Genomic DNA, 12,957 nt, shown 5'->3' on the forward strand with positions numbered 1-12,957 from the left:
CAGCTTTTGCTTGGAAATCAACTCTGAGGTACCTGTAAATAGCCCCATTTCCCTGATGCCACAGTCTCTCATTGACCTCCAATATCTGCTCGACCCTCATTAGTGCCAGCTGCCTTGGGCTTGTGAGTAACTGAGGCCTTGCCTCACACTTATGGCCTAGTGCAGGGGTGCCCACATTTTTTTGTGTTTGAGATCTACTTTTCAAATGACGAGCTCAAGAAGATCTACCAATGAAAAAAAACGGCTTCAACGGTTCTTACATTTCAATCCTCTCTCTCCTCTGGCGCTCTCTCCTTGCAGTTATGGGATTAGGCAGCTTGTTCAATAAACACACAAGGGCTGGTGACATGCCAGGAAATTAGAAAAGCAGAATATTCTCAGGGCCCGTTCACACCACTTTCTGCGCGTTCCAGCACGGCGAGCTGCTGGAGCGCATACTGTAAGACTCCCTGTGGGTGGGAGTGGCGTTCTGGGGTGGGAGTGGCGGTGCATTCAAGTCAATAGCACCGCAGCTACGCCCGCGCAATTAACCACACCAGAATGCGTGGCACATCAATGCCCTGTTCTGGTCTAATGTGATCACAAAAAATTAGTACAAGCACTACTACACCACGCCCCAGAACGCGAGGAGCCTTACAGTATGCGATCCAGTGCATTCCAGCATCTAACTGTGCTGGAACGCACTCGAAGTGGTGTGAACAAGCCCCCAGACTGGAAAGGATCCTGTGAAGTAAATAAGATGGAAAAATATCATGATAGCTGATGGGGTGCTGTGTAATAATAAAAGATGCTGACAGCCCACAGTGCCCTCCTATAACACAATAACTCCCTACACCTGAAGTAACTAGTAACACATTGATCGTTTTAGCTACTGTTATGTGGGGTGGGTATAGCTGCATGGAGGCAGGGCTGTGCACAGATCACCGTACCTTGGCGGTCCCAATGTACTCCGTGTGCTGTGCTGGGTGAAGTGTACCATGGACTGGATGCAGCCTGCTTAGCCTCTCCTCTGCTTCCTGCTGCTGTATCTGGGAGATACTTCCTGGTTCTATCAGCCAGGAGGGTTACAGCACTGTGAACAGGCTTTGCATGATCTATGCGCCACCTTCAGGTCATGTGGGGAACTGCAGCACACATTAAGCTGCACAAGAAATGCTGGAGGGCGCTCAGGACATTGAGCCGACTTGCGATCGCGATATACCAGCGTTGGCTTTGCGATCGACCTAATGGGCACCCCTGGCTTAGTGGCATTACTGCTATGTAGCAGCAACATGCCTGTACAGACTCAAGAACAGCTAAGCAGACTGTTGGAATACCTCAAATCCCAGATGAGCTAGTTGCTTCTTCCCTTTGTCCTGTGTTGCCAGTCACCCTAATCTGTCAAACTATTTCAGAGATGGTTAGTTCCTTCTAAAGGTATTTCCCCCTCGGCTCAGGTGGATACTTGCTTGCTTCAGTGGTTATGTAGGGAAAATGTCTGGGGCTTTTTGTTTCTGTTGTGATGGCTTGTTGCACATGTTCCTGATTTCCATGCAAATGCTCAGAACTTTGTGGCTGGGATGCAGGTGATCTATCCAAAGAGCATCTGATTCAGTTGGCCTTTTGAGGGATGTCTCTTTGGCCCTGAGCTGGACACCGTGATCAGCAATGCTTCTGGATGTCAGAACAGGGTCTAGGGAGATGTCAGTTGAATCCCCCCTTCTGCAACCAGTGCCCCCAGGCCATCTAAACCGGACTAGTCTTGACGTTTTATTATTGGCCTGAGCCCTCTTCTGTAGGAAGGCTCCTTGCCTGAGACTTTTTTTCATCCATGTTATAGAATACCCCTCAGGGTCCCCCTCTCCAAAAAGAATTCCAGCCTTTAAGGTAAACCAGGGTCAACTCTGTCTGTCTGTCTGCTTCCTTCTTGGACAAGTGTCTAGATGATCAGTATTACTTGGATGTTTCTTTTCCCTGGATCATTGGTTCCTGGCTTCATTCTAGTGCCATGTCCTAGCATCCCCACTGTGGCATGCTTGGGGGTCTCCCCTACTAAGCGAGTCAGCTTTAGAGATCCCTGTAGGCTGCACTCCTTATGTTGTCCTGACTTGGCTAGGTTTAGTCGCCTTGGGCTCTACTGTTGGTGGCCACCTGTCTCCATTGGGTATGTTGGTTCAGCTTAAGTCATACCCCTGCTGCATGCTCCCGCTGTGGATAGAGGTATCTGTCCGGATGACTTCTTGGAACCACTTCACTGCAGAATTGGGCTTCCATCCCTGGCTGATTAGCAGCACCCTGGGGAAGCAACAGGCTGTTGCTCTTAGCATCTCATCTAAGATGTCTAGTACTTTTGCCCCACAATGGCCATGCTTCATTGGATTTGCTGCTATCAGAAGTTTTGAGTTCCATGTCCATGGTTAAAGTGACATTAAACCCTCAGATTTTTTAACATAAAACAATACTGTAATGTGTGCCTTACTGTAATCCATGGTTGTTTCCCTTCTCTTTGCTGCTCTTTTTAAATCTGTAGCTCTTCTCATGCTGGGCAGAACTTCTGTTTTGCAGCAGACTGCCTTATCTCTGAAATGGATACATGGTGTCTGTGTGAAGGTTCTCAACCTGAGCCAGCACTACAGGAAGAGGCACTCAGCTGCAAAGGGAAGTTCTCCCCAAGCATGAAAAGAGATACAGATTTAAAAGGAAGAGAAGCAAAGAGAAGGGAAACTACCATGGATTACAGTAAGGCACACATTACACTATTGGTTTATGTTAAAAAATCTGAGGGTTTAATGTCACTTTAAGGGATAGGCGGGTCTCGCCGGAATTTTTTCGGCCTGCAGGAGTATCACAATTTGTTTTAACTTGCATCCATTGTCCCTTGTCATTCCCCATCTCACCTGTTTTAGGGCTATGGCCTAGTTGCCTTGTCTTTTGACGACCCTTGTGGCATTTATTTATTTTTTTGTATTGACTTAGTGGAGTTGGACCTGTGTGCTCTGTTTATGGGTCTCTTAAACCCTTGGGGGGGTTGCCATGCATATCCAGCCTGGTTGTCTGGCTAGGAGCCTCCCTTAGTCCTGAAGTTTTATACCCTCACCTCTAATGGGTAAAAATGCTAGCCCTTTTGACTTACTATGTGGACTGAATGGTCCTTCACAGGGACCCACTTTTTTGTGTTGGTTTCCCTTTTATCTGTGCACACACATAATCACTGGTCATGGACTTGAGGTCTTAAACAACCTAAACAAGGAAGTTTTGTATTTGAGCACATGTATCAATGTGTGTGTAAAAAGCCGGTATCACTGTATACCCTGTGTACAGAGAATAGTTTTCAATCCATACATTTCTATGAACAGAAAAACCCAGGAGCTGGGGCTCCCAGACATAGCAAATGCAGGCATATTTTGCGATGTGCCTGCACTTGCACCTCTGTGTATGAGCCCTTTGACTTTCATATGCTTTTGTATTATAGTACAATTCAGATAAAATGTGTAACCTGCTCAGTAGTCCCATGGCAGTAAAAAGCTAGTAAAGACTATACTGTTATCCGCCTTGTTTTAATCTGTGTTGGTCAACCTCGATGCCCCAAAGTAAGGGGTCATAAAATTGAGGTAATGGGTTTTTTTTTATTTTTTTTTTCTCCCCTACTAGTTTTCTGATGACGGCTCGAAAAAGAAAATTGACAACCTGTGCCAGGAACTAATGGAAGCTAAAAATAGACTGGTTGCAAAGGACAAGGTTTGTATTTTAAGTTTGTTTTTGTTTAACTACCTCCGGGCCGGTCGTAGTAAAAAAATGCCCGATATTTAAAAACAGGCAGTGATGCCTGTTAACATAAAAGCGATCCGCCGGCTGTAGAGCCGGCAGATTGCTTGTATTGGGTAACGATCAGTTACCCCATACGATCTCCCAAAATGAAGAACCTCTCCCTCTTAGACCGGTGTCCCCATTAGAAGATTTACCCTCATCTCTTGTTCTAGGGACAGCTCAAAAATGTGGGTTTTCTGTCTTTGTGACAAGCCATCAGGAGTGGTGAATCTTCACAATATAGGAACAAAAAGCAATACAAACTTCAGTGGGTCTAAACACTTCCCCCATTCCATCCAAATGAAGGTTTTGTTTAAAGATATTTTAATGTTTTGCAATTTTACATGTGGGTTGCTACATATAAATATGGATAGCAGTTTCATTTCTTATTGAGGAACATAGAAAGTTATTTACCTTTGGGTAATACTGCCACCTACAGGACTGAAGGCTGGCAATCCAATAAAAAAAAAAAAAATGTAGGCCAGCCCAAGACTACCTCCACTACCCACATGACTCAATTTTGCTATTGTCCTAGCAGCTGGGGCACTCAGCATATTAGTGGCAATAGCCCGCTATACTGAGTTTTGAGTCACGGGAGGATGTTGGTATATGTCCTCCCGTGACCCTAGAGAACCATGGGATAAAAAGGTTACCCCATAGTTCTCAAGTTCATTGACAACTTATTTTTTCATGTCAGTTGGTTTGCTACATATGGTAACTTCATAATACGTGGATAAACAGTGCCACAGATGGTTTAATGCGTTTAGCTATTAAGCTCCCTCAGAAGGGAGGCTTAATGATTCCGCACCAAGATGAAAACACCCAGCATAAAAACATAAGCTCAAGGCCAGTGGAGACTGCCGAAGGGTGGGAGCACAGCTGTGACATACACTGTAATGCCCAGCATCTGTGTATTCCCTCATCCCAACTAGGCAGCCAACCAGGACACCAGCTATTTTTCATCCCTCTTTCCTGCTTCAGTTTACTAAAATGAAGTTTCCCTTTGTCATCCAGGCTCCCTCCTGTATAGGGGGACCCTAGCTTCTTGTTTTACTATCTCTAGGTGATTAAGACAGAACATCATCCAAGCTTGTGTTTCCCAGATTTGCATGGCTGCCGCATCATCCTCTGTTCACATATTCTGCAAGTTCTACAAGGTGCATGTTTAGGCCTCATCTGATGACCGCTTCAAGTGTAGGGTCCTTCTGGCAGCTCCAGAGCTTCAGGCAGTCCCCATTTTTCTGTTCTACAGCCTGTTGGTGTGTATTTTCAGTGTTCTCCTACCCCTTTATTTGGACTGCTATTAGACTTCGAACGTGAATAACTTCCTGTTTTCCTCGGTTTAAAATGTTTAGATTTTTTTGTGCTCTTCATAACTTCCTTTTTCTTGAAGTCCATTGAGGGACCCAGGTCTCATCCCTCTGTTTATGATGCTCTCCGTACTTATTTGCTGTCAAACTGAAATGTGCTGCTAGTAGAAGGGGCTATCCTAAGGTAGCCTACAGAGCTGATTGTTCTGTGCGGGGTTTTTTTTTCCTCTCCCTATAACCCACCGTTTGGCACATCAAAGCGTTGCACAGTTTTGCCCAGATATGCAAAGTTGGTTGAACAGAAGTACATCTAATAGCTTGCTATACAGTAGTTTATTGGATTTCTGCTTTATAATGTTTCTAAAGCTACAAAAAAAACTTTTTGGGTAGTGTATGGAATGGTTTAAACCCCTGTTAAGTGTGTGCGTTTTTTTTACACCCGCCCCCATCGGTTTCAATTTAGCTTTCTTAACGGTAAACCCCCAATGGAGGTGTTAATCACTAGTGTCCCCCACTATTAAACAGTTGTCTGAAACTAGTTTCATCATTGGGAACATTTTGGTTTTCCCTGACTTGGTCCTGAAGATGATGGCCACCAGGAAAAATGGTGTCAGCAATATGTACCTGATGGCGGTTCTAACCCACATATGCGCACACTCTTGCAAGGATTTAAAAAAAAATATTTTTTTTGGCTTTTAGATGCTTTACCCCATGACAATGGAATCTAAGGGCTGAATGGTCAATTGTAAAATTGACCTGTTAGGCCTCCAGTGCTTTTAATGCTTCAGTGCATTATTTGCTTTAACCCCAACAGAGCAGTCTCTAATACTGCCCACTAATACACGAAAAGAAATGAGTAGAAATTTATGTTTTTGTGACAGCCAGTATGAGCTTTTAAGCTGTAAGTTTTATGCAGACTGCTAACGTCACTGCAGTGGCTGCGTCTTTAATTTTTCTTACAAGTCTTGTGTCAAATTGTTGAAACTTGTTCAGAGTGTAATGTGCTAATTGCAGGAGATTATCGGTCTTCAAGCCAGCTTTGAAGAACAAATTGAAGCAATGCAGAAAAGTTTGGCTACATCGAAAGCAGCTTTAGAATCGCTTAAAGAAAACGACTCTCTTCTCGGTAGGTATTGGAAGATACTCCTAGTGATGTCATGCCCCGGACAAATCTCTTTATATTCTAGGAGTCTGTTCCAAAATGGAGCCCACAACAACAATGCAAGTTTTATTTGATGTATGCAGCTCCCCCTCACTGCAGCAATAGACTGTATAGTTCTCTTTAGTTGGAATTGCAACTTCTCATAATGTCTGACGGTTCTCATTTATCCAGGTCATGGTATATCTGTAAATGGGTCAAGGCAACTGGACCTACTGCATTTTTCTTGAAGATGTTTCACTTGTCATCCAACCAGTTTTCTCAATTCAGAATGACTTGTACAAAAATTATCTGGGAATAAATATGGTGAACGTTGCTCCAATCCGAATAATCTGTTAGTTGCAAACAGGTGTTGATTGCATTTGCATAATTGGAGTCTAGGAGGTGTTAATAACCTGCCCAGAGAGGTGTTAATACAGCATTGTATGTGTATCCTTCACAGCCATATTGTGACACATTTTGGGGACGAAACCCTTTAAACTTGTACGAGACTATGAAAAGACAGCAAGAAAATTGGCAGACTATAGAAACCACCTGTGCTTTAACCTCAGATCCTGACAACAGGGGTTGGTACCTTGCAGCATACATTGTGACTCCACAGTAAAGGGTCACAAAGCCAAGCTGATGCTACATAAGGCCCAGAAACAATTGCTAAATGAACGTGTACATCAGACCCATTTCACAGTTGATGCCTTAAAACCTACTATCAATCAACTAGAAGAGAGCCTGTTTTTTCAGCTACCTGCTGATATTTGGAGGACAACAGACTTCATGGTACATGCATAGCTAGCTCAGCACACTAAGGGCAAGGAGAGGCAACATAAGTAGTTCTCCATTTTGTTATCCCAAACTGGAAACAGCCATACTAGGGAGGAGCTAACTTGGAGGCAGAAGGAGGAAAGGGGGACATTGCAGAACAAAGAGAAATGGGTGAAGAACCTTCAGACAGTTCTCACCAAGCCCGAGATGGATGTTAAAGGGTTGATTTTCGCTATCGCACCCAGAACCATCCCTATATTGGATATTATCTCAGCCACTGAGGCCTCGATCCACAGCAACCAAGTGCCACAGGGTGAGGCTGAACAGCTTCGCCTTAAAGTGTCTGCAGTCCTGACCAGTGTCAAACCACCTCCGTCAAACCTGACTACAGAAGAAAGGAGGGCGGTTACATCCCTGAAGAAAGACAAGAGCATCACCATCCTGCCTGCTGATTAAAGGAAGATGCACAGTTTTACTTATATCATCTGACTACGATGATAAGGTGGCTGCACTTCTGAAGGATAACACATGAAGCCCTAAGAAGGGACCCAACCAGTGGTTACAAGAATAAAGCTATAGATCTACTACAACAGCTGGAAAAGGACAAAGCCATTAATCAGGCTATGTATCATCGCCTCTACCCTGGTGAAGCCCCTCCGTGTATCTAAAGATGGGACCCCTCTCAGGCCAATTGTCAGCAGCATAAACTCTGACTTGTAATGTCGCAAAATACTTAGCCAAAGTCCTTGGCAATACAGAACTCCAGGATTTCACAAACAAATTCAAGAACTTAATATTGTGCAAAGAAGAAACAATGGTATCCTATGATTTCAGATCCCTCTTCATCTGCATACCCACCACAGAGGCAATTGGAACAGTGAGAAAACGGTTGCTACTAGACAACACCCTAGGCAGCAGAACAGAACTTACCCCAGATCAAGTGTGTGCCTTATTGGACATGTACTCGAGCAAGTTCTACAGGTGGAAACATGGCTTTGCCATGGGATCGCCAGTTTCACCTATTGTAGCAAACTTGTACATGGGGGAAGTAGAAAGCAAGGCCCTGACCACTTTCAAGGGAATTCCACCCAGTCATTGGTTCAGATATTTGGATGACACTTGGGTTATGATTCACAAACAAGAGTTACAGGCTTTCACTGACCATATCAACTCAGTGGATCATACCATCAAGTTTGTGGGAAGATATGCAGAACAACAAACTGGCTTTTTTGGACTGTTTAGTAACAGTAGAAGAGGGAAGGTGGCTGGAAATAGAGATCTACTGAACCAACACACATGGACCAGTACCTACTATTTTACTCCCACCACCCTCCAGACCACACACTGGGAGTCATCCGGACACTACACCACAGAACAGAGAAAGTTCCCACCAGAACAGAGGCCAAGATGAAGGAATTCAAACACCCCGGGGGGGATACTACTTGCCGGTATCCAGACTGGGCTTTTGTCAAAACAGAAAAAAGGAAAGAATGCCAAGAGTACCAGTTAGGGTGAAAAGCATGCCAAACGGAAGAAATTGGTCATCCCATATGTAGCTGGGGTGTCTGAGAAACTCAAGTTTTTTTTTTTTGTTTTTAAACATCACAGCCCTGTCTGCTTTAAACCCAGCAATACACAGAGGCAACAACTGGTTCACCCAAAAGACCCAACGCCAAAGCAAGATGAACATTGTGTATGCAGTCCAGTGCAGTGAGGAGTGCTCAGAATTGTATATCGGTGAAACTAAACAGCAGCTACACCAGCATATGGCACAGCATAGAAAGCCAAGCCCTCTGGTCAGGATTCAGCAGTATACCTACATCTAAAAGAAAAAGTCACAGGGAGAACTGGTTTAAAGAGGTGTGAAAGAGGCAATTTATGTAAAAATGGAGAAGCCAAGCTTGAATGGGGGGGGCGGGGGGCAGATGCACAAGTCATTCTGAATTGAGAAAGCTGGTTGGATGACCAGTGAAACATCAAGAAAATACAGCAAGTCCAGTTGCCTTGACTTATTTTTTTACAGAAAACTTCTCATCGAAGTCTGAGCCAGCTGACTGATAGCATTGCATTCACTGTGCAAAATGTCTTGCCGTGTAAAACAGACTTTCAATGTTTTTTTTAAAGATTAAAACACTGAACATTGTGTGCAATTTTAAAGTTGCCTAAAGTGCAGAGCAAAAATTTTAAATATTGCCGTTTACTGGTCCTGGTAAATGTGGTAGCTGCATTTAATGTATTATTTTTAAAGCTGAGGGCATCTTCAGCAAATACAGAAAATACCTGTTGATCTTACCAGAAGAGTTCTGAAAACTAATAGAATGTAATCTATCTTCTGTAAGATACTAGTCTTCCCATCCACCATGTAATGGAGATGAGCAAAGGCAGACATATTTGAAGTCGAGCCTGGGCAGCCTATCCATAGATAGTTAAATAGTTAGTTTGTCCCTTGGTAGCTACGAATATTTCCAGGATTACCAGGTGAAAATATGTTAGACCTCCGGGCTTATGAAAATATTAGCCCTTACAGTGGTACTACCCCTCACTACAAGGGTTAAATGCTCGTTTTGGTCTAGGGTCTAAAAGACACTCACCAGATCATCAGTCCAGCTTGGCTGCAAGACCAGTCCCTACATTTTTTTTTCTTTTTTTGGTCTCTAGCTGTCTAAGGCTTCATCACATCTAATACAGTGTATTAGATGTGGGGGATGCCCAGGGACATACTATCGCTGGAACAGAGGTGGAGAGACGTAAGTTGTCACTGCCCCTGGATCGAAAATCTGGTTATTTATTTTTTATTTAAGACCCTAGAGGAAAAACTAGCAGTTAACCCTTGCAGTGCGTGGGTTAACTGTTAGAAGTCCAAAGGATTGGTTTATTTTCTCAGTCCGGACTTGTTTTAGAGGAAAATCATAAAGTAGCAGCTCGGAATGAACTTTTGGCAGGGGAACTAAACCAAACCCAGGGTATGTCATGTGGCTTGGCTTTACATTTTTTTTTTTTCCTTTTTATTAAACCCTTACATGAATACTCAATGTTCTTTCATTTGCAGCTGTAGTTGAAGAACTCAGAGGAGAAATCAAAAACCTGGAGAATTGCCTTTCAAGTGCCCAAGAGCAAATGCAGGTAACTGGCTGCAGTTCTTTTGGAAACTGATTTCTCTACAGTGTCCATTAGGGATGCCCTGAAATTTCGGCCGCCAAAACATATCGAAATTGGCACTGTGCAAAATGCCGAAAGTTTCATCTTTTGGCAGAAATTGTGGTGCTTCCTTCACTCTCCTCCCCGCTGTCCGCTGCTCTGTTTCTGGCGCAGTGTCCAGCGGAGAGTACAGAAACTCGGAGCGCTGCAAGCGTGTCACAGGAGGAGCTATCCTCCCCCCACCGCCCTACTCGGTCCTCCTGTAATCGATCAGAGCGGTGTATTTGTGTGATCGCTGAGTGTACTTGCTCTCCTTCCTGGATCGGCTTACAGGCGGCTAATGTGCAGTGCGGGGAACTCATCTCGTTTGTCAGCTGACTCCTCCCCCTCATCGCCCGCTCAGCTTCTTGTAAGAGCCCATCCAGGATGGAGAGCAAATACAAACACCCCGTGATCGCTGATTGTAAATAACTGAAAACTTTTTCAGGCCCAAGTACTTCCCCGCATGTACTTGCCGATACCAAATACCAATACTTTTTCTTAAAGGGACAGGTGACTTTAAATGATCCATAGTACAACTACATGTTCTGTACTATGGATCATGATTTAACCTATTCATGTTAGCAGCTGAGAATTGTAACTCTCTATTGCTGGAGTGTAGTGGAGCGATGCGTCTCGGTGCTCAGCTTGTGGGAGGCGCTCACAATTCTGCCCTGCTAACATGAATGGGTTAAATCATGATCCGCAGTACATATGTCCCGTACACTGCAGTAATAGAATTACAATTCTCCCCTGTTAACATGCATATGTATAATCATGATCCAGAGTACATAATGGTACATAACATGTAGTTGTACTATGGATCATTTAACCCATTTAGCAGGGGATCATTGTAAATCTAATGCTGCAATGTACGGGACATTTGTGCTGTATATGTACAGTACATATAGATCTACAATTCTGCACTGCTAACATGAATGGGTTAAATGATCCGTAGTACAGGGCTACATATGTACTATGGATCATTTAACCCATTCATATTAGCAGAGGATAATTGTAAATCTATTGTTGCAGCGCATGCTATATGTCATAGTACTTGTACATATAGAGTGCCTGCAACAATACATTTACAATTATCCTCTGCTAACATGAAAGGATTGAATGATCCCTAGTACAGGGTTACATATAGATCATTTAATCCATTCATGTTAGCAGTGTATAATTGTAAATGTATTGTTGCAGGCCCTCTATATGTACAAGTACTATGACATATAGCATGCGCTGCAACAATAGATTTACAATTATCCTCTGCTAATATGAATGGGTTAAATGATCCATAGTACAGGGCTACATATCATGTACTATGGATAATTTAACCCATTCATATTAGAAGGGGATAATTGTTAATCTATTGTTGCAGTGCATTCTATATGTAGTATATAGTACATGTACAGTACATGGAGTGCCTGCAACAATACATTTACAATTATACTCTAACATGAATGGGCTAAATGATCCATAGTACAGGGCTACATACAGATCATTTTATCCATTCATGTTAGAGTAGAATTGTAAATGTATTGTCTGCACTGTATTAGCAGTGTATTCTCTATGTAGTACATAGAGTATATACTGCTAATACAGTGCAGACAATAGATTTACAAATACACTCTGCTAAATAGTGCCCCCCTCCCCCCATTTGCCCTCGCTCACTCTGTTCGAACACCGGAGAGAGCAGCGACGAGTCAGCACTGATCCGGTTGGAGGAGCTCCAGATGGGGTCCTAATTTAGCTGGCTCAGAGGACTCTAGGTAGTACATAGAGTATATACTGCTAATACAGTGCAGACAATAGATTTACAAATACACTCTGCTAAATAGTGCCCCCCTCCCCCCATTTGCCCTCGCTCACTCTGTTCGAACACCGGAGAGAGCAGCGACGAGTCAGCACTGATCCGGTTGGAGGAGCTCCAGATGGGGTCCTAATTTAGCTGGCTCAGAGGTGCCAGCCAGCTAAATTAGAATCCCACCCGTAGCTCCTCTCGCCGGACCAGCGCTGACTCGCCGCTGCGGGTTTTATTTTTTCTTATCTCGCTGAGCATCATGTCACTGCTGCTCGGGTGGAGGCGGCGCTTTAAGCGGGGTCATCTGGCAGTCTCAGGCCACCTAAATTGGGACCCCACCTGGAGCTCCGGTCTCAGGCCACCTAAATTGGGACCCCACCTGGAGCTCCGGCCACCGGAGCAGCAGTGACGCTCGGCGAGGCATGATCTAAATATTCAGTTCATTCAATGTCTATAATATAAGTTATAGAACACTGTGTATAGTGTGGCACAGCTATATCCAATTCTGTATAACTGGCTTTATATTAGTTTTTAATATAAAGCTAGGTATGCAGAATTGGATATAGCTGTGCCACAGTATACAGTGGTCTGGAGTCTGGACATGTGCTCATCTATTTTCCCCTTTAGGGGAATACAAGCCTTAGTTAGCAATATTTACATAGTTATTTCTTTTAATGTCCTTTTTAAAAAAAATATATGCAGTTAAACAGCATTTTTGTGCCCAGCCCCCATGCGGTGCTGCAGTACTAATAGAAATCCAGAGAGAGATCCAAACTATTTAAATTACCCTTTTCTCATAATTACTTGTCAACCAGATCCGTAACCACAATGAACCATATATACCAAAAAGATAAACCAGTTAACAGAGGATCGGGACAAGTATTCAAATTACAAAGAGTTTTATTAGATACAATATCAGTTTTGGACATAAATCATATCACTAACTGGTTTAAAAAAAAAGC

At 43.5% G+C, this 12,957-nt stretch overlaps 1 protein-coding gene across 1 annotated transcript in view; it reads left to right on the forward strand.

Annotated features, from left to right (window-relative positions):
• Window positions 1-12,957, forward strand: part of HMMR (hyaluronan mediated motility receptor) — a 55,218-nt gene that overhangs the window by 13,744 nt on the left and 28,517 nt on the right. The window contains exons 6-9 of the mRNA XM_018571314.1: window positions 3,631-3,717; window positions 6,111-6,222; window positions 9,915-9,977; window positions 10,064-10,137. Coding sequence (XP_018426816.1) covers window positions 3,631-3,717; window positions 6,111-6,222; window positions 9,915-9,977; window positions 10,064-10,137 — 336 coding nt within the window. The remainder of the gene's footprint in view (window positions 1-3,630; window positions 3,718-6,110; window positions 6,223-9,914; window positions 9,978-10,063; window positions 10,138-12,957) is intronic.

The sequence above is a fragment of the Nanorana parkeri genome, unplaced genomic scaffold, assembly GCF_000935625.1.
Source record: "Nanorana parkeri isolate BGI_ZX_2015 unplaced genomic scaffold, ASM93562v1 scaffold1729, whole genome shotgun sequence".
NCBI lineage: Eukaryota > Metazoa > Chordata > Amphibia > Anura > Dicroglossidae > Nanorana > Nanorana parkeri.